Here is an 18,752-nt window from a genome sequence, read left to right as displayed (position 1 = left end):
TTCCAAGAAAAGTTTGGCCCTGAGGGATGGATTTAGCAATGAGAAGACATGAAAGGACATTTTTGAAATAAAGAATAGCATGAGTGAAAGTATATAAAAAGGAAAATAATAGGCATATATGGCAGGTAGTAGGTCATCCAGCTTAATTGAAACATGGAGTAAGGGGAGAGAAACAAGTTAGAAAGGCAAAATTATGGCACTTTGTGGAATCAGCCTCCAAACAAATGAATCTGAGCATTACTCAATATGCAATAAGAAACTATTGAGGGATTTTAAGCAAAGGAGTAAGGTGAGTATAAATTGCTCTAGCAGTGGTCGATGGATAAATTAGATGGAAAATAAGACACAGTGAGACTTGTTATTGTTGTTTATTCTTCGTTCTTGAAGATTACTGGCAACATCAGGAGGGTTATGTCTTGGTTTATAAGTGAATTGGACTTAACTGAGATAAAACTTGTGCAAAGAAAGTAGCTTTACTCTCTCTTCCAGTCATCAGAATACAGTGACAAGACAGGTCAAATCGACTGCTGATGGCCTGAGATTTGTTCTGTAATAATTTATATAGTCATCTTCCCGAGTTCAAATCCAGACACTTTTAAGCTATGTGACCCTTGGCAAGTCACTACACCTGTTTGCTCCAGTTTCTTCAATTGTTAAATGAAATGGAGAAGGAAAGGGTACACCTTTCTAGTATTTTTGCCAAGAAAACCTCCAAAAAGGATCACAAAGAGTTGGATGCAACTGAACAACAAAATATCCATGTCATCCTCCTTCACTCCATTGCCTCTTGGGCTTTTATAATAGCTATAGACAAATAGCTATTTGTGCCACCTAGCTGTGCCAGAATTGATGAGATATGTTAAAATTTGACATAAGTAAAGAAAAGGAAGAGCTAAAGATAACAAACCATTTGAATATGGTTACCTTAGTAAATAGCAATGCCATCAGTGAGAATAGTGAAATAATCATAACTAGAATCATAACTAAAACTAGAATAGTGAAGTAATCATAACTAGAATTTATATAGAGCTTTGAAGTTCACAAAACACTTAACTTACAACAATCCTGTGAAAAGGAAGAAGCTAATTTAAGAGGTTAAGTGACTTACCCAGGGTCATCCAGTGATCTAAGGCAGAATTCAACTCCAGATATTCTTGAATTCAATCCATCCACTACGCCAAGAAGTAGAATAGATTTGGAAGGAAAGCAAAGGTAAAGGCCCAACTTATTGAGGTTGAGAAACTAAAGAATCCTTCAAGTATATCCCTCCTAAAATTTAGTGGCTAGAAATGAACTTAATCAAGGAGAATTTCCCTCTCTCTTTCTACCATGGTTCTTTATTCCAAGCAACCTAAGTGAAGGCTTTGAGTTTTATTGTCCATTAAATCCCCAATTCTTTTTTTCCCCACATGCACTACTATCTAATCATATCTCTCTCATCTTGCAATTGTGTTGTTGATATTAAAAAGCCAATGTATAACTTTACATTTTTCCCTATTAAATTTCACCTTACCAGGCATAGCCATAATTCTAGTGAATCATGATCTTTTCTGAATTCTGAATGTGTCATCCAGGATGTCAGCTGGCCCTCCAATCTATGTGTCATCTGCAAATTTAATAAGTATCCAGGGCTTTATCTAAGTCATTGATAAAATATTCAATAGAACATGGCCAATGTTGTTGGAAATCAGATCTCTCTTGGGTTGATCAGCTCTAAAGCCACTCAAGTCCACCAGAATTTTATGAGAAGTCATCAAATGCATTGCTCAAATTCAGATACACCAAGTCTATGGTACATCCCTGATTTGGTCTTGACTCTTGTCTTGCCATTGGACTCTGGTGACTCTGGAGTTGACAGTGAGGCTGATGACTTTGCACAGTTCTGTCTCACTTTAATTCATTACAAGTCAAAACTCATGATTTGGTTGGTCCTTTTCAGAAATGAAGGATGAACAATATTTCCTTGATCTAGAAAACCTGTCAAAAGTGGAAATGAATTTTGTATGATTTGACTTGTTCCTAGTGAACCCCTCCATGTTCATGGTGACCATTGCTTCCTTTTTGAAGGTCTGACAAATCTTGCCCCTGTTCATTTTTCTGAGAATTTTGCAGGAGGTTTATGTCTAGCTCTCTAGATATAATCTCTGGATTCTATCTTTTTCCTCTTAAAAAGTAAAGGTCTCATTTCCCCATCTCCATCCCAGTGACACCTTATTTGTTTTGATTCCTTAAACATCAAAAAGAGTAACTCAGCAATTACAACTGCTGGCTAGAGGATTTTTTTTTTTTTAAGTTTTATTGATGTTTTATTTTGATGTTACAGACATTTACAGATTACTCTCTTTTTTAGAAGTCCCTTTTTTTTTTTTTAACAAAATAAAGCAGATAAAATAATATTTCAGTGATCCCAAATGAAAATATAAGCAAATTTTATGTCTATAGTACTGCCCTTCTCGCTTTAAAAAAAATATTAACAGAAATTTATTTCCTCTCTTTCCCACTTTCTACCCCAATTAAAAAAAGAAAGAAAAAAATTGTAACAAATATGAATATTCAAGCAAAACAAATTCCCTCAATTGCTGTATTTATATGTATGCATTTATAATGGAAGCAGCCAGGGGACTCAAAGACAGAGCATTGGGTCTGGAGTCAAGAAGATGAGCTAAAATCTGGCTTCAGATATTTGCTAACTATATGACTCTGGACAAATCACTTAGCCTCTGTTTGCCTTACTCTATTGGAGAAGGAAGTGGAAAACCATTCCCATATCATTTGCCAAGAAAATCACATGAAGGGCATTGGGGCACGATGATTCATAGGATCATGAAGAGTCTGATATGACTGAAAAACAACAATAGCAACAATGGTATCTGCATATGTGTGTGTTTTATATATGTGTATATAATATTTATTTGAATAGTCATATACAAATAAAATATATTTGTGTGCATATTAAATATGTATATACAAACACTTGTATCATTCTGCACTCAAAATCCATTGCCTTTCTATAATAGATAGTTTTATCATTGATCATTTGGAATCGTGAATGGTTATTGTCTTGTTCTTAGTTCTTAGTTCTTACAGCTTTCATTTTACAGTGTGTTTTAACACTATTATTATCTTATAACTTATTTTCCTGGTTCTGCTCATTTCAATCTTCATCAGTTTATAAAAGTACTCAAAATTGTTCATTTTCCTGATATTGCTTTTATACTATAAATCACTCTGGCTCTGCTCACTTCATTCAACATCAGTTCAATTAAATACATCCATGTGTTTTTGAAATCATCTATTTCATCATCATTTTAAAAAGTACAATAATATTTCTATCACTTTTGTTGCTAGTTGTTTCAATAGCAAAGAGCTGCTACTAAAGTACACGTCATTATCCAAGCTCTCAACATTAGAATATCTTTGTTAATCTTCCCAGTTGTTTTTTTTCCTTTAATGGTCAATTCTACTGCTGTTCATGCTATAAGAGATGTTGATTGTAATGTATAACTTAGCAATTATATCTGGAAATTTTTCTGAATTCCCCTCTTTTGCCCATTTTCGCAAATCTCCAGTAAAAAGTATTCTCCATAGTTGTCAACAACTGACCAAGAGATCAGCAAAACTATCTTGACCTGATCTGATCTGCAGAGCCATACTACTCTTTAGTAGTATGTTCCCAAATTCTCTTTTCTATTCTAAAATCTTTGTTTTTAATTTAAAGTAGTGAAGAAAGAGAAGGGACACCTCTCTTTGACACCCATTTGAAGGGTTAATCTTCCAGAGATGATAGAAATAGCTAGGATCAAGCACAAGTAGAAATGTTGGCTTTAGCAAGGAGAAGGACCACATCTTTCTCTGAGACACTAAGTAGAATTACTTAGTCCTGTAGGTTAAAACTAGGAGCAATGGGTGGATATTATATCAAGGCATATTTACACTGATGCAAAGAAAAATTTACTAATGATTTGAATTGTCCAAAAAGTATAATAAGGTACCTTGAAAAGAGGAGGCTTCTTGTTCAGTTCTTTTTTCAGTCATATGATTCTTTGTGATTGCAGTTGAGGTTTTCTTGGCAAATTACTGTAATAGTTGGCCATTTACTTTTTTAGCTCATTTTAGACATGAGGAAACTGAGGCAAACAGAATTAAGTGACTTGCTCAGAGTCACTCAGCTAGTAATTGTCTGAAGCTGGATTTGAATGCAGGAAGATGAGTCTTCTGGACTCCAGACCTAGCACTCTGTCCATGGCACCACTAGCTGCTTTAGAGCCGACTAGACAACCATTTTTTGAGATGTTGTAAAAAGGATTCCAGGTCCAGTATGGGTTACATGAGAGGACCCTCTCTCTAGAGGGTCTAGAAGACCAAGAGGTCTAATATTCCCTAGCCAACATGGCACATATTTTCTTCCTCGCACCACTATCTGATTTTCTTGTGCTTGCTGACACCTATAAATTCCTGTTATAATTCTATGGTGCATAAAATGCCTTTTCTTATTCAAAAGATACAAATCTACTTTTTTATGCTGAGCTCCACCCCACTTAGGGATCTTATCAATCATTCCAATGATTCAGATAATTTCTTCTTTTTCTCCTGCATTTCTATGTCCTGTTCTCACTTTTGACATTGGTGAAGATTTCTCTCTTCCACTTCATATTATCCTTTTTCACTGGCTCTCCCTTTTTGCGTGGATCATTTCTTTCAAGGAGCACAGAGAGGAGAGGGGAGGTCACCATTGCATCCAAAAGCCACTTCAATGGATATGCATATGGGCATAGAATTTGGTTTGGAAGGATGTGGAAAGAGGTTGGCCACTTTCAAAAATAACCTGGGAGAAAGAGAAATCAGATACCTAATCCACCTATTAATAATAGTAATACTCAGGCTAATTTGATTCTCTTCATACTTTTTACTATACCTGGTAGGCACATAATTGCAATGCAATATAAATTTCTATAGAATTACCTATTTCCCTAAAAGCAGGACAACCCTTACTTCACACTACACACACACACACACACACACACACACACACACACTGCACAGTTTGCAGAAGCCAGTGACCTTAAAACTTAGTCCATGTACTTGTTTAAGTTTATTTTGAACTGTATTATTTCCAAGGTCCTGTCCTTAATATGGGGTCAAGTTCCACAGGAATGCCCTCTCAACTGGGAAGTCAATGGCCATTAGACAGAATTCATGCTATCTAAAATCTTTCTGGTTTATTTTCCTGATTACACCAATAAGACTTTGCTTGGCATTTTCTTCTACTTCCAAAGGTGTTGGCCCCTATTTTACTCTGACCATATTCTTTCTCCCTCCTTTTACCACTTCCTCAACTCAATGGTCTATTGATTCCTCTCCCTTGTGCCTCCTTCTCCTTTTTTCTCTTCCTTCCGCCTGTCTGCCTTCTAACCCTGCCCCCCCCACCCCTATCCCCAATCCAACATATTCCAATACACACACTCATGTGCCTGCTGATTGGTATCTGTTAATTAATGTAGCCTGAGGCCTTTCTCCTCTTCAGTGGCCTGATAAGGAAAATTGGATGTCCATCCCTGGATTCTCCATTATCGTCTCCCACCTCCCCTGGCAACTATAGCACGCACACATCCTCTCACACTAACAGCATTGTGATAAAATACATCATCACCTGCCCCTCTCTTTGCTACTGCATCTTTGGCTGAGATAACACATATATCAAAACTCAATGCATGGCCAGTCAATATAGCAATCACCAGCTCTTTTGTTAATTGTTGACTTGATAACAAGGAACATCAAATGATCATTGAAGATGTCGACTCTGCAGACCCAGCTGTGGGCACAAAAATGCTCACACAAGGAGGATGGTGGGGAGTCTATATAATTCATTTCCTGAGTATGGGTCTCTGCTACAAGGAGCTCTGAATAAAGTTGAGCAAAGGAATGTTAGGAAGCAGAGTGGTATGGTGGAAAGAGCTATGGCAAAGTTGAAAGAACTAGGATTGATTCCTGTATGATCCAAAATGATTGCTTTGTCAAGTTGGTTAATTTCTAAGGGCCTCAGTTTCTTCATCTTTCAAGTAAAAGTGGTTGGACTAAATGGCTTCTAAGATCCTTTCAAGCACTATCATTCTCCCTTTTGAGAAGGAAAGTGGAAAAAGAAAAGTACATTTATAGAAAAAAATCCATTTATAGAAGAGGGCTATTGGCAGGCTAGGGTAGAGGGCATGGGAAGGTATAGGATAAAAATAGATAAGGGGAAGAGCCAGAGATACTTGAAAAGAAAAGGTCTGCAAATACCCCTGTGAAGTCCAAAATTTAACTTCTGTAGGAGCAACTAAAGGACACATGAGGTCTGTTTGTATCTAATTGGCATTTGCTGTGGACAGTACTTTGGGGCTCTTGAGTGGTACAATAGATGGACCACTGACCTTGGGTGGACAAGATCTGAGATACTTATATGACTCTGGACAAGCAGTTCAACCCGTCCAGTTTCTATATCTGTAAAATGAAGATCAAAATAGCATCTATCTCTCAGGGTTTTTGTGAGGATCAAAAAATATAGCATTTGTAAAGTGATATAAAATATTTGTAAAGCACGATAAAAATGCTGGCTACTATTATTATTAAATTATGGGGTAGGGGAGAGAGAGGAGTTAACAGGAGAAAGCACCAGTGTGGATTATGCAAGACAATCCATAGATTATCAAAGAATACCAATATCCATCATATTTGGTTTTGGCCGATGTTTTATGAAATGTTTTGGCTCCATACTTTCTCTTCCTAATTTTATCTTGTCAAGGCTAATATTCAAAGGAGCCTAAGCTAGGGATTCAAAGAGACCTATAAGAGGGGATATTCTAAGTACAGAGCAGCTGGGTGGTATAGTAGATAAAATATTAGGTTTGGAGTGGGGAAGATTTATCTTTCTAAGTTCAAATCCAGAGTAAGGTAGAGATGGGTCTTAGACTTAAAGGTTTTGAGCTAGAAGAGCTTAATCATGTAGTCGAACCTCTTCATTTATCATATAAAAAGTGGAGGTCTAACAAGGTTATAATTTCCCTGGGATTAATATGTGCAAAGAAAGAATTCAAACCCCTAGGCTCTCTCACTACAAATTCAGTGTATTTGTTACTATATCATGCTGCCTCTTATTCCTTATCATCCCTATTTTACAGATAGAGAAACTGAAGAGGCAAAATGACCAACAGCCACTAGTTGGCAGAGCTGACATTTAAACTCAGGTTTCCTTACTCATACAGATTCATACAGAATTTTGGAGGTAGAACTGGGCTTCAATGACCCTCTAGCCCATCCTGTACCTGAACAAAAATCTTTTCTACAACATAATCAATGAAAAAAGACCTTTCTCCCAAGTCAGCCCATTCCACTTTTGGATAGCTCTAATTGTTAGAACATTTCCCCCCTAATCAAGTCTAATTTGTCTTTGCCATTTCTGCCTATTCATTGCTTCTGATTTTGCACCGTATCCATTACTACTACTTTTTACACCATAGTCAGCTGTTTGGTGGTTGGCTGGTGCCACCCTCCCCCTTACCTTCCTGGAAAAGCATTAGCTACCTTAGAGACCACTGGGCAGATGCTTCTCTCCCTTACCTTAATTTGACGAGGATTTTGTGTTTTGGCTTTCTTGTTCTTCTAAACCAGGGTTCTCAAACCTCTCCCTGGGAGACCAGATGAGCCTGCTGCAGAGTGCCTGGATGGAGATCCTCATCCTGGGCATTGTATACCGCTCCTTACCTTATGATGACAAATTGGTATATGCTGAGGACTACATCATGGACGAGGAGCACTCCCGCCTCACAGGACTGCTAGAACTCTACTTGGCCATCCTGCAGTTGGTGCGCAGGTACAAGAAACTCAAGGTAGAGAAAGAAGAATTTGTGACCCTCAAGGCCCTCGCCCTTGCCAACTCAGGTAATGGTCTAGGCTGCATTTGCATTTGTACCAGGGAGACCCTTGGGCAGGGGAAAGTGGAGGTGATGAGCAATAGCATCAACTTAGAGTTCAGAACAGAGCTCATGGATCCTGGAATCTTGAGTTTCTGAGAGAACTAGACAGTCTAGGCTATTAACAATGACTGAAGCCAAGAGAAGAGAAGGAGTGGAACTAACTAGCAAAGGCTATGGAGGCACAATGGTAGCATATAGTCAAGTTCCTATGATTTCAACTAAGGAGGAGGGATATAGCTCCTTGATCTAGCACTTGATAATTTGCAGGGTACCTTTCTTCCAGCAATCCTGTGAGATAGATATAATAAACATCATTATTAGCATTCTTATTTTATATATGAAAAAGGAGACTTAGGAAAACGAACTGATTTTTCCCACATAGCTAGTAAGTGGCAGAGCCCAGACTAGAACCCAGACCTTCTGGCACCCAGTTTAGAAATAGCTATCCATATTACACTATGTACTAGATTGCATGGGACTTTTTGATAGGGAGTAGATTTACCATCCTAATTATTTTGCTTAGTGTAGCATTAAAACAACTTTACATTTCATTTCCTGAGAATATTGAAGCAGAAAGCTAGACAAAGGAAAGTGGAAAGAGGAATGATATTGCTGCCAGGAGGGTAGTGGGCATTGTGGGCAAGTCAACTTGCAGTTAAAAGACACAGATCACATTATCTGAGTTGAAAGGAAGTCTCAGAGAACATCTCCTCTAACTCATCCCTGAGCAAGGAGCCCTTCTAAAATATCCTTCCTTATCTCTATCAAACTTTTAGTACCATTGACCAAACCTTACTCCTTGATTAACTATCCTCCTGACTTCTATAATACTGCCTCTTTCTGCTTTGCTTACCTATCTAAACATCTTTTTGGTCTCTTAATCTCTTCATTTATCATCAGTTTATTTCCAACAAGAGATTCTATTTCATCATGTCATCCCATACCTTTCCTTGAGGGCCCCAAATTATAAAGAGCTATTCCAGAGATGACCCGACTTGGTTTTGGACAATTGTCATTCTTAGGTTCTATTTTTTTTCTTTTTTTTTTAAAAGCTAATTATATTTTTATTGTTCTAAATGTTAACTTCAAGCTCTTTGTTTTTTTTTTAATAATTATAATTTTTTATTAACAGTACATATGCATGGGTAATTTTTTTTACAACATTATCCCTTGCTTCTGTTCCGATTTTTCCCTTCCCCCCCTCCACCCCCTCCCCTAGATGGCAGGCAGTCTTATACATGTTAAATATATTATACTATATCCTAGATACAACATATGTGTGCAGAACCGAACAGTTCTCTTGTTGCACAGGAAGAATTGGATTCAGAAGGTAGAAATAACCTGGGAAGAAAAACAAAAATGCAAATACTACATTCATTTCCCAGTGTTCCTTCTCTGGGTGTAGCTGCTTCTGTCCATCATTGATCAATTGGAACTAGAATTAGATCTTCTCTTTGTTGAAGATATTCACTTCCATCAGAATACATCCTCATACAGTATCGTTGTTGAGGTATATAATGATCCCCTGGTTCTGCTCATTTCACTCAGCATCAGTTCATGTAATTCTCTCCAAGCCTCTCTGTAGTCATCCTGCTGGTCATTTCTCACAGAACAAGAATATTCCGTAACATTCATATACCACAATTTACCCAACCATTCTCCAATTGATGGGCATCCATTCATTTTCCAGTTTCTAGCCCTTACAAACAGGGCTACCACAAACATTCTGGCACATACAGGGCCCTTTCCCTTCTTTAGTATTTCTTTGGAATATAATCTTAGCTTCTATTTCACAAGTATCTGATGCAAACATAGTCATGTTAAGAGCCTGACTTAAGTGGAAAGAAACAAATGAGGTGGAAAATCCACTTTCTTTTTTCTTTCTTTCTTTTCTTTTCTTTTTTTTTTTTTTTTTTTTTCTGAGGCAATTGTAGTTAAGTAACTTGGCCAGGGTCACATAGCCAGGAGGTGTTAAGTGTCTGAGACCACGTTTGAACTCGGGTCTTCCTGATTTCAGGGCTGATTCTCTATCCACTGCACCACTAAAAGCCACTTTTCTAACAGAAATGGCTTCAAATTTTATTCTAAACCAGCACTGAATTCAGATGTATTTTTTTTCTATCCCCTACTTTGTGATATGTGAACAAATAGCCATGATACAAAGTAGAATGGGAGACTACTCAATTAATTTCCCTGAGAACAGAGATTATGTCTGCTTTAAAATTTGTATCTTCCCCAAGATCCAGTGTAGAGCTCTGTGCATAGTTATATGCTTAATAATGTTTGTTGAATGAATGAATGAAAAATGCAATGGAAGAGGTTTAAAGTTATTCATGTTATGTAATCTCAACTGGCTCACATTGTTGCATTGTAATTATTTTGTTGATCCAAGGTTGGCTTCTTCTATTACAATTCCTAAAAAATATTTTACAAACATCTTTCTTCAAGCTACCTGGATCTCTCCCAGGCCTCTCTCTTTCATCAGATGTTCTTATCAACCACTTTAGTAAAAAATCAAGGCCATCTATCTTGGATTCCTATAGCTTAATAATTAGATTGAGGGATCTGGAGTCAAAAGGAATCTAGTTCAAATCTGGAAGTAGACACTTACCTGTGTGGTCCTGAGCACTTATTTTTTGTCTGCCTCAGTTTCCATTACTGTAAAAATGGGAATAATAATAGTATTTGCCTCCTAGAATTGTGATAAGGCTCAGATGAGAAATTATTTATAGCATAGTGCCAAATATACAGTTGTCACTTAATAAATGCTTGTTTCCTTCCCTTTCCCATTTTATTCTCTGAGAAAAAGGGGATTCTTCTTCTCAAGGTTATTGTGACTTTCATCCTCTCCTCTTCCTTTCTTCTGGTTTCTTTTTCAGGAACCATCTCATCCCAGTCTGTATCATCTTTAGCTTTTCTTTTGTACTTTCCTCACTCCCTACAAATATCCTCAGCTCTTCTCCCATCCTTGTTCAATTTTGCCATCCCTTTCATAGTCACATTCCTAGAAAGAGATGTCTGCTCTTACCAACTAATTCACTCTTCACTCATTTTTTACCCTTTATAATAAGGGCTCTGCTCTGAAACTGTTTTCTCCAAGGTCATCAGTATCTTTTAATTGCCAGGGCCAAAGACTCTTTTTTTCAGCACTCATCATTCCTGACCCCTGCAACTTTTGATACTGCTGACCCAACTCTACTCCTTGATAAACTAGATCCTCTTGACTTCTATGATACTGCTCCCTTCTGCTTTGCTTGACTATCTAAACTCTCCTTTTAGTCTCCTGACTTAGCATTTTCTTTTTCTCTTAAGCCTGACTGGCTTTAAGCTTCTTTCAGGGCTCTATTCTCGCTCTATATTTTCACTTAGTGATCTCATCAGTTTCAATGAGTTTAGTTACCATCTCTACACAAATGACTTTCAAATTTATAAAAACAGCTCTAATTTTTTTCTTTTGTATTCAAGCCCAGTATTGCCAATTGCCTGCAGGATTTATCCATTTGAATATACATCTCAAACATGTTGCCAAATAATCTATCAACTTGATGTTACAACCACCTTCTCAGTCACCCAGGACCAAATAAAATAATATTTCTGAAATGCTTAGCATAGTGCCTAGTACAAAGCAGGTGCTTAATAAATGCTTATTTCCTTTCTTTTCCTTTTCTCTCTTCTCCTTTCCTATTCCCTGTTTCCTTTGAGTCATCTTCTATTCTTTGCTCTTCCTCACTACCTCAGCCAAAGAGTAGCCAAGTTCTGTTAACTCTATTTCTATAAGATTTTTAGCATCTATACATTTTTTTTCTCTCCCATGGTCCTCGCCCTAGTTCAGATCTTCAGTCCTCGTCATCTCTTGACTAGATTATTTTAATAGCTTCCTAACTCATCTACCTCCCTCCAATCTCTCCCCTTTACAATGCTACTTTGGCTTCTGCCAAAGTAATCTTTATAAAACATAGATCTACCAACCACTTGCTCAAAATCCTTCAGTGATTCCCTATTGTCTTTAGGGATTCAACAAATATTCATGTTGCACTAAACAAACATTTATTAACTACCTGCTGTGTGTTGGGCAAAATGTCAAGTGCTAGACACTGTGTCTGATGTCTAAGGCACACTGTGGTATAGCTCCAATTTAACTTTCCAGCTTGATCTCATATTACTGTTCTGCATGAACTCTACCCACCAGTCACACAAGACAAATAGCTGTTCTCTGAACTTGTCATTTCATCTCTGACTCTGAGCAGTTATGAAAGCTGTCCCCCCATTCCTGGAATGCATTCCCTTCCCATCTCAACCACAATGAGACCTTATCTTCAGGACTTATCTCAGGTGTCTCTTCCTTCCCCCCTTTTAGATGTTACTTCTCTTTTCCTCTCAAATTACCTTGTATTCCCTTATCTATGGATATATTGCACCCCCTTTTCTTATTTCTCTTTTCCTCCTCCCATTACCTTATGTTTCCATAGATATCTTTCTCTCCCCTCTTTCCTGCTCTCACTCGCTCCTTCCCTTTCTCTTTTCTCCTCTCCTTCCTTCCTTTTTTCTTTTCTCCCCTCCCTGCCTTCCTCTTCCTCTCCTCCTCTCCCTTCCTCCTCATCCTCCTCTTCCTCTTTCTTCTTCTTCTTTTCTTCTCCTCCTTCTCCTTCTTGTTCTTCTTTTTGTTATTGTTGTTTTCTTCATTTCCCCCTACACATACACATACACACACACACACACACACACACACACATTCCATCTCTCCCTACTTGTGTATAATCTCCTTGAGTGTAGTTCCCCACTTTTTTTTTAATCTTTGTATCTGCAACACCTAACATAGCACCTTGCACACGGTCAGTTTTTAATAAATATTTGATTGATTGAATTAAGAGGGCTGATGGGAGATGAGAGCACAATTTTTAGTTTACAGTGCATGGGGGGATCGGAAGGAAAACTAGAAAAGGCTTCATAGCTGTAGTAATGTTAGAGCTGGGCTGGATTGTTAGGATTTCAAAATATACTGGTGGATCAGGAGGGCATTCAAGATGAAGAATTAGAAAAAGTAAAGACCTATAGAGGCATGACAGAGAATAAGTATGTTCAAGGGGTGATGAGTACTCAATTGTGCAATCCTTTTTCCATTCTACTGTGTATATGGAAATGCCCATTTTATTTTGTGTTTGTTAAGTTCAAAATAAAAACACATGAAAAATAAAAGAAAGGAAGAATTAGGAGGCAGCAAGGTGGTGCAATAGAGAGGGCACCAGCCCTGAAATCAGAAGGACCTGAGTTCAAATCTGATCTCAGATGCTTTAACACTTCCTAGCTGTGTGATGACCCTGGACAAGTCACTTAACCCCAATTGCCTCAGAAAAAAAAAAGAATTAAAACAATAAATAGCCAGTTTGGTTGGAATTTAGGGTATATGTGGAGAGAAGTGATGAGAGTTGAAAAGACAGATTGGTGCTAAATTATAAAGTCTTAAGTTTGGATTTTTGCAAGGGGAGTCATTAAAGACTTCAGAAAAGGAGTGATATTATTAGAACTTTACTTTAGGAAGATACATTTCTCCACAGTATATTTGGGGTACAAAGGGCCTCAAGGCAGAATGAAAGATCAGGACAAACTGCTAAAGAGATAATAAGGGCCTGCACTACTAGTGGTAGTAGCAGTAGAAAACAATGAGGGAAATATGGAATTAGAAGTAACAGGGAAGAACAAATCAGGTATTTGGGGCTTGTTTCTTTAGGAGCTGAGATGCCGGTACAAGAGAGCACCGGGTTCCATGATGGCTATTGTGGCCAAGGATCCCCTGGGAACTCCACTGGCCTCTATTCGCCCTGTACCACTGCAGTCCCAAAGTTCCCTGACAGCAGTAAAAATTCATAGTCATTGATTTTGTAATTAACAGTTTATCAATGCCATCAATACAGACTTGCTGATGGATTGCAAAGAAATTAATCCTGCAAAGTTTTTTTTTAAGACAGCTGCCAATTTCATTCTCCTTTATGGGGGGTAGGGAGAGTAAGGATGGGAAAAAGAACAGCAGACAGCAGTTGGGAATCTGGGGGATGAGACATGGTTCTGCATGACCACTTGCTGGCTCTGTTCCAAATAGACTGTGGTCAGGTGCAGGGGAGATTTCTTTATAACCTGCCAACCGAGCAAGAAAGAAAGGATGTACTTGATCTAACACAGGACAGAGTCTGAGCCCTCACTGGTTGCTGAACATCATTACACCTGAGCTGCTCTTTTCTAGCAAGGGCAATGGTGCCAGTAACACTCACCCTAGAATGTGGCATTGTTACCAGGCCAGATGCATCATGGATTCTGCCATCCTTTGGGAAAATAAGACACAAGACAAGAGTCTAAGAATACAAAGCTATCATGGGATTCACTAGCTAACTCCCTCCCCTTGCAAAAAAAAAATTTAGAGGCAGAAGTTTAGGTTAATAATAAACTTCTGGGTCAGAGAGAAGGCTTGGTAAATCATGCAGAATCCCATAGAACCTCAGAGTAGGAAGGGACTCCCAGAGACCAGCTGTTTTAATTCATACCTGAAAAAAATTGATTGTTTCTCTCTATAACATATCTGATCAATGGTCATCCAGCTTCTGCTTAAAAGTTTCAAATGGTACGGGGGCAGCCAGGTGGTGCAGTGGATAGAGCACCAGCCCTGAAGTCAGGAGGACCTGAATTCAAATCTGGCCTCAGACACTTAATACTTCCTAGCTGTGTGACCTTGGGCAAGTAACTTGGCCCCTCAGGAAAAAATAAAAAAAATAATAAAAATAAAAGTTTCAAATGGTAGAGAGTAGAGAAGGGGAGACTGTGTTTCCTGAGTAGCTTATTCTACTTTTCACACTTCCCATTTCTAAAAGATCTTTGCTTCCACCAAGCCTAAATCTTCTTCCCTACAATTACTATCCATTGTTCTTAATTTCTCCTTCTATAGCCAAAAAGGTCAGATCAAGAAGATCCTTCTTCCCCACAAATTGCCCTTCAAATACTTGAAAATAGGGATCATGTCCCACTTCAATTTTTTCTTTTCTAGGTGAAAAAATTCCCAGTTCTTTCAACTGTCATATACTCAAAGACACTGTATACTGTCCTGTCTGCTTTGCTTTGAACATATCCACTTTATTGAATTCTTTGGTTATATTTTTATTTGAATCTACCTAGAAATTGTTCCTTATTTTTTCTTTTTCAGAGTTCTCTAAGTGAGGGTGTGAGGTATTCTGATTTTCCTTTCCCTTCTCTTAGTGTGCTCCAGTAATTCAACTTCAGGAAGTTTCAGTGTCATGTTCTCTAGTACATTTGTACTGGATGGGGATAAAAAGTTGAAGATGTTGGGATATTCATTCATTCATTCAACAAGTATTAATTAGGTACCCACTACCTGGAAAGTGTTGTACTCAATGCTGTGGAGACTAAAGATGAATAAGACACAGTTTCTCTCTTAAGAAACTTACCATCTAGTGGGTTTTTGAAAGGCATAAGCCTAGGACATTAGTTTTACAAGATTATTTCATTTCCTCAGAAACTAAAGTAAATATTTTAAAAATACACATTGACAACACAAATTTTCATACACAACATAAGATCTGACAAGCTGTGAATTTTTTTAAAAAGGAAATTTCTATACTTCAAAAAGAAAAACTCAAACACTCCTGCATATCTTTTTCTGCCCCCTTGACTAAAAACAATTTCTTTGCTCTTACCTCACTAAGAGAGTCTCTGAAGAATACTAGTACAGGCATGATGTAAGGCAAATTGAAGGTTCTACAGGGTCAAAGAAGGAGAAATAATATGCTGATGAGCTGTTTCCTTCCCCACAGTTCCCTGATCCCTTTCTCCAAAGTTTGGCTCAGCCTATAGGTCAGGTTATTCCCTACATACAGGTTTCTCTGCCACAATAATATTTGTAAAGCACTTTGCACAGTGCTCAGCACAAAGTAAATGCTTAACAAATGCTTGTTTCCTTCTTTCCTTCCACAATTAGATAATTCAAAACACCCAATAATCCCAACACCAGCTACAGTTGGCTTTGACTAATGTTTGATGAGATATTTTGGCAACAGACTTTGCCTGCCTTGTTTTGTCTTGCCAGAATGTTATACTCCTTGTGAAGTACCAAAGGAACATCACGAAGAATCAATTTGATTCTAGTTTCATTCACTATCTATATTGTTGTTTATCCTTCATTCTCGAAGAGGAACATGAATGACATCAGGGAGGTGATACCATGACAAGTGAATTAAATATAAGTTAGAGAGGACTGTATAACGTCACCAGCCTCATTTTTCCCTCTAGAGCCATCTGGATGCAATAGCCAGGTATAGATCAGGATGACAGGAGATGGCTCTGAATATCTTATATGACCTTCTTGCCTTCCATACCACTTGTGATGTGTATGTGTTTTTCTGTGTATGTATCTGCAAATATATTTGTGCATTTTACATATCTACATGATATTTCCTCTCATAGATTGTAAAGACTTTGGGGGAGCTTACATTTCATTATTTCATTTTTGTCTTCATATTCATAGACCCTAGTGCTGTACTTTATATACAGAAGGCCCTTAATAAATGTTAGCTAAGTGCTAATGAGCTTCTGCACATGTGTTCTAAAAGATTATTGTAATTACATAATTATTGCAATTATATAAATATAACATGTATTATAAATATCTGTAATAACATAATCTATAATAACACATGCTCAGAACACATGGGAGTTTTGTTAGCATTTCAATAAATTAAAATAATATTATATAGTATTATATATATAATATATAATATAATAATAATAAAAATATAATAGCTAGCATTAATATAGTACCAAAGCATTTTAACAACCATTTTATTGTAACACTTTGGGAGGTGGCTATTATCCCCATCTTACAGATGAGGAAACTGAGGCAGATAGAGGTCAAGTGACTTGCCAAGATTTATTCCACTGGAATCTGAGACTGTTCCTCACTCCAGATCCAAAGTTCTATCCACTGCACCACCTAGCTGCTTCAAGAGGCATAAGCCATATGATGGTTAGAGGTACAGAAAAGCAGTCATTCACAAAATATTTACAAAGCAGGAGAGAAATCAGGGACAACTCAAATGAACAGGCATTTATTCATTTTCTACTGTGTACAAAGAACTCTGCTAAGACTAGAGACACAAAGACAAACCTCCAAAAAGTCCCTAAGCCCTAAGAGCTTACCTACATTCTGTGAAGAGGATACAGAGGTGCCAAATGTCAGTTCTACCTGTGCCTTAATGAGTGATTATGTGAGTAACTCTAGGGGTGGAGAATAAAGGGAATGTAGGTACAATTATCCCTTTGCATTGCAGGAACTGGGCACTCCCACAATCTAGAAAATCTGAGTAAAAAGTTTTGTCCCTTCTAAGAAGAAGTTGGAATTATTCTGGTATTAAAAGATAAAATATGTTGCTATTATACAATATTATATATACATATACATATACATATATATATATACACATACTATGCATTTCTGAGTTTCTGAGATGACTTTTTCTCTGTCATCTGTGGCTTCTGCAAAACTTGCCCCAAATTCCCATTTAATTTCTTACTCCCCCAAATCAAAGCCCCAAGGGAGAGAGTTGAGATGTTGTGGTCGCACCGTATGTTAGCCATAGAAATTCCATAGCCCCATGCTCACAGGATGGTAGAGCTCACTGAAAGGGACAGGTGCTATAATGGGAAGGTAACGGAATTTGACCTCACCCCCATGTTGCTGGCTGGCATTTTCTTTCTCCCCAGACTCCATGCACATAGAAGACATGGAAGCCGTGCAGAAGCTCCAGGACCTGCTTCACGAGGCCCTTCAGGACTACGAGCTGAGCCAGCGCCATGAGGAGCCTCGAAGGGCGGGCAAGCTGCTGCTGACCTTGCCCCTGCTGCGGCAAACAGCCGCCAAGGCCGTCCAGCACTTCTACAGCATCAAACTGCAGGGCAAGGTGCCCATGCACAAACTCTTCCTAGAAATGCTGGAGGCAAAGGTCTGACGGCCCTGGCGCCCACTCCTAGCAAACAGAGACTCCAGCCCACAGACAGCCGTGGGGAGGGAGGGAAAAATCAATCCCGTGGCCACTGGCTTTTACCTTCCAATCATTTATTATGGCTAAGAGCAAAACCGGAAGAAGTCATTTACCATCTGTCCATCTGTCTGTATGCAGAATCACATGTACAATGGGGAGTGGGGATATGGGGGGTGGGAGGGGGCGGGCTGGGGTGGAAGAGGGGCTCTTCGGCTCATTGGTGATCTGTTCTGTTTTGTTTTTTTCTTTTTGGTTGTGCTTCTTCCTTCTTGGTGGGCAGCCCTAAGGCCTATTCCTGGGAGGAGACAGGAGATCCCCAGAGGAAGCATTGCAACTAGCATCCCCAATCATATATTGCCCAGTTCCTACCTCACTTGCCTTGTCCTTCCATTGCCCATGGATGTGCCAGTTATGAGATGAGGTAGGGAAGAAGACAAGGATTTTATCCAATAGGATTGAGGCAGGGGAAGGAGGAACCAGAGGGATTTAAAAGAGAGGAGAAGTTTGGTCCAATCAGGGATCTCTGTATTGTCAGCAGGGGCAGTGCCAGGAGGGTCAGACCTCCACCAGAGAGGCTCATAACAAACCGGTCTTCTAATTTCTCTGGGCTTTGAGTCCTTTTTTCACCTCTGTCCCAGGCTGTCATCTCTTCTCGCCCACCTAGCAGCAATTCTCTGCTGGCATGGAAGGTGAGAGTCACCTGCCCACATTCCCGGTCAAGCTCCCCCAGAGTTCAATACCAGAGCCCCCATTGATAAAG

The 18,752-nt window shown here is 38.5% G+C and overlaps 1 protein-coding gene across 1 annotated transcript in view; it reads left to right on the top strand.

Moving 5' to 3' along the window:
• ESRRB (estrogen related receptor beta) overlaps nucleotides 1–18,155 on the top strand; it is a 64,598-nt gene extending 46,443 nt beyond the window's left edge. The window contains exons 5-6 of the mRNA XM_012547859.2: nucleotides 7,648–7,917; nucleotides 17,715–18,155. Of these exons, the coding sequence (XP_012403313.1) occupies nucleotides 7,648–7,917; nucleotides 17,715–17,959 (515 nt within the window). The 3' untranslated portion in view covers nucleotides 17,960–18,155. The remainder of the gene's footprint in view (nucleotides 1–7,647; nucleotides 7,918–17,714) is intronic.
• The last annotated feature ends 597 nt before the right edge of the window (nucleotides 18,156–18,752 follow it).

Source organism: Sarcophilus harrisii, chromosome 2 (assembly GCF_902635505.1).
Source record: "Sarcophilus harrisii chromosome 2, mSarHar1.11, whole genome shotgun sequence".
Taxonomy (NCBI): Eukaryota; Metazoa; Chordata; class Mammalia; order Dasyuromorphia; family Dasyuridae; genus Sarcophilus; species Sarcophilus harrisii.
Note: the sequence above shows the minus strand (reverse complement) of the source record. Positions and strands in the feature narration are given on the sequence as shown.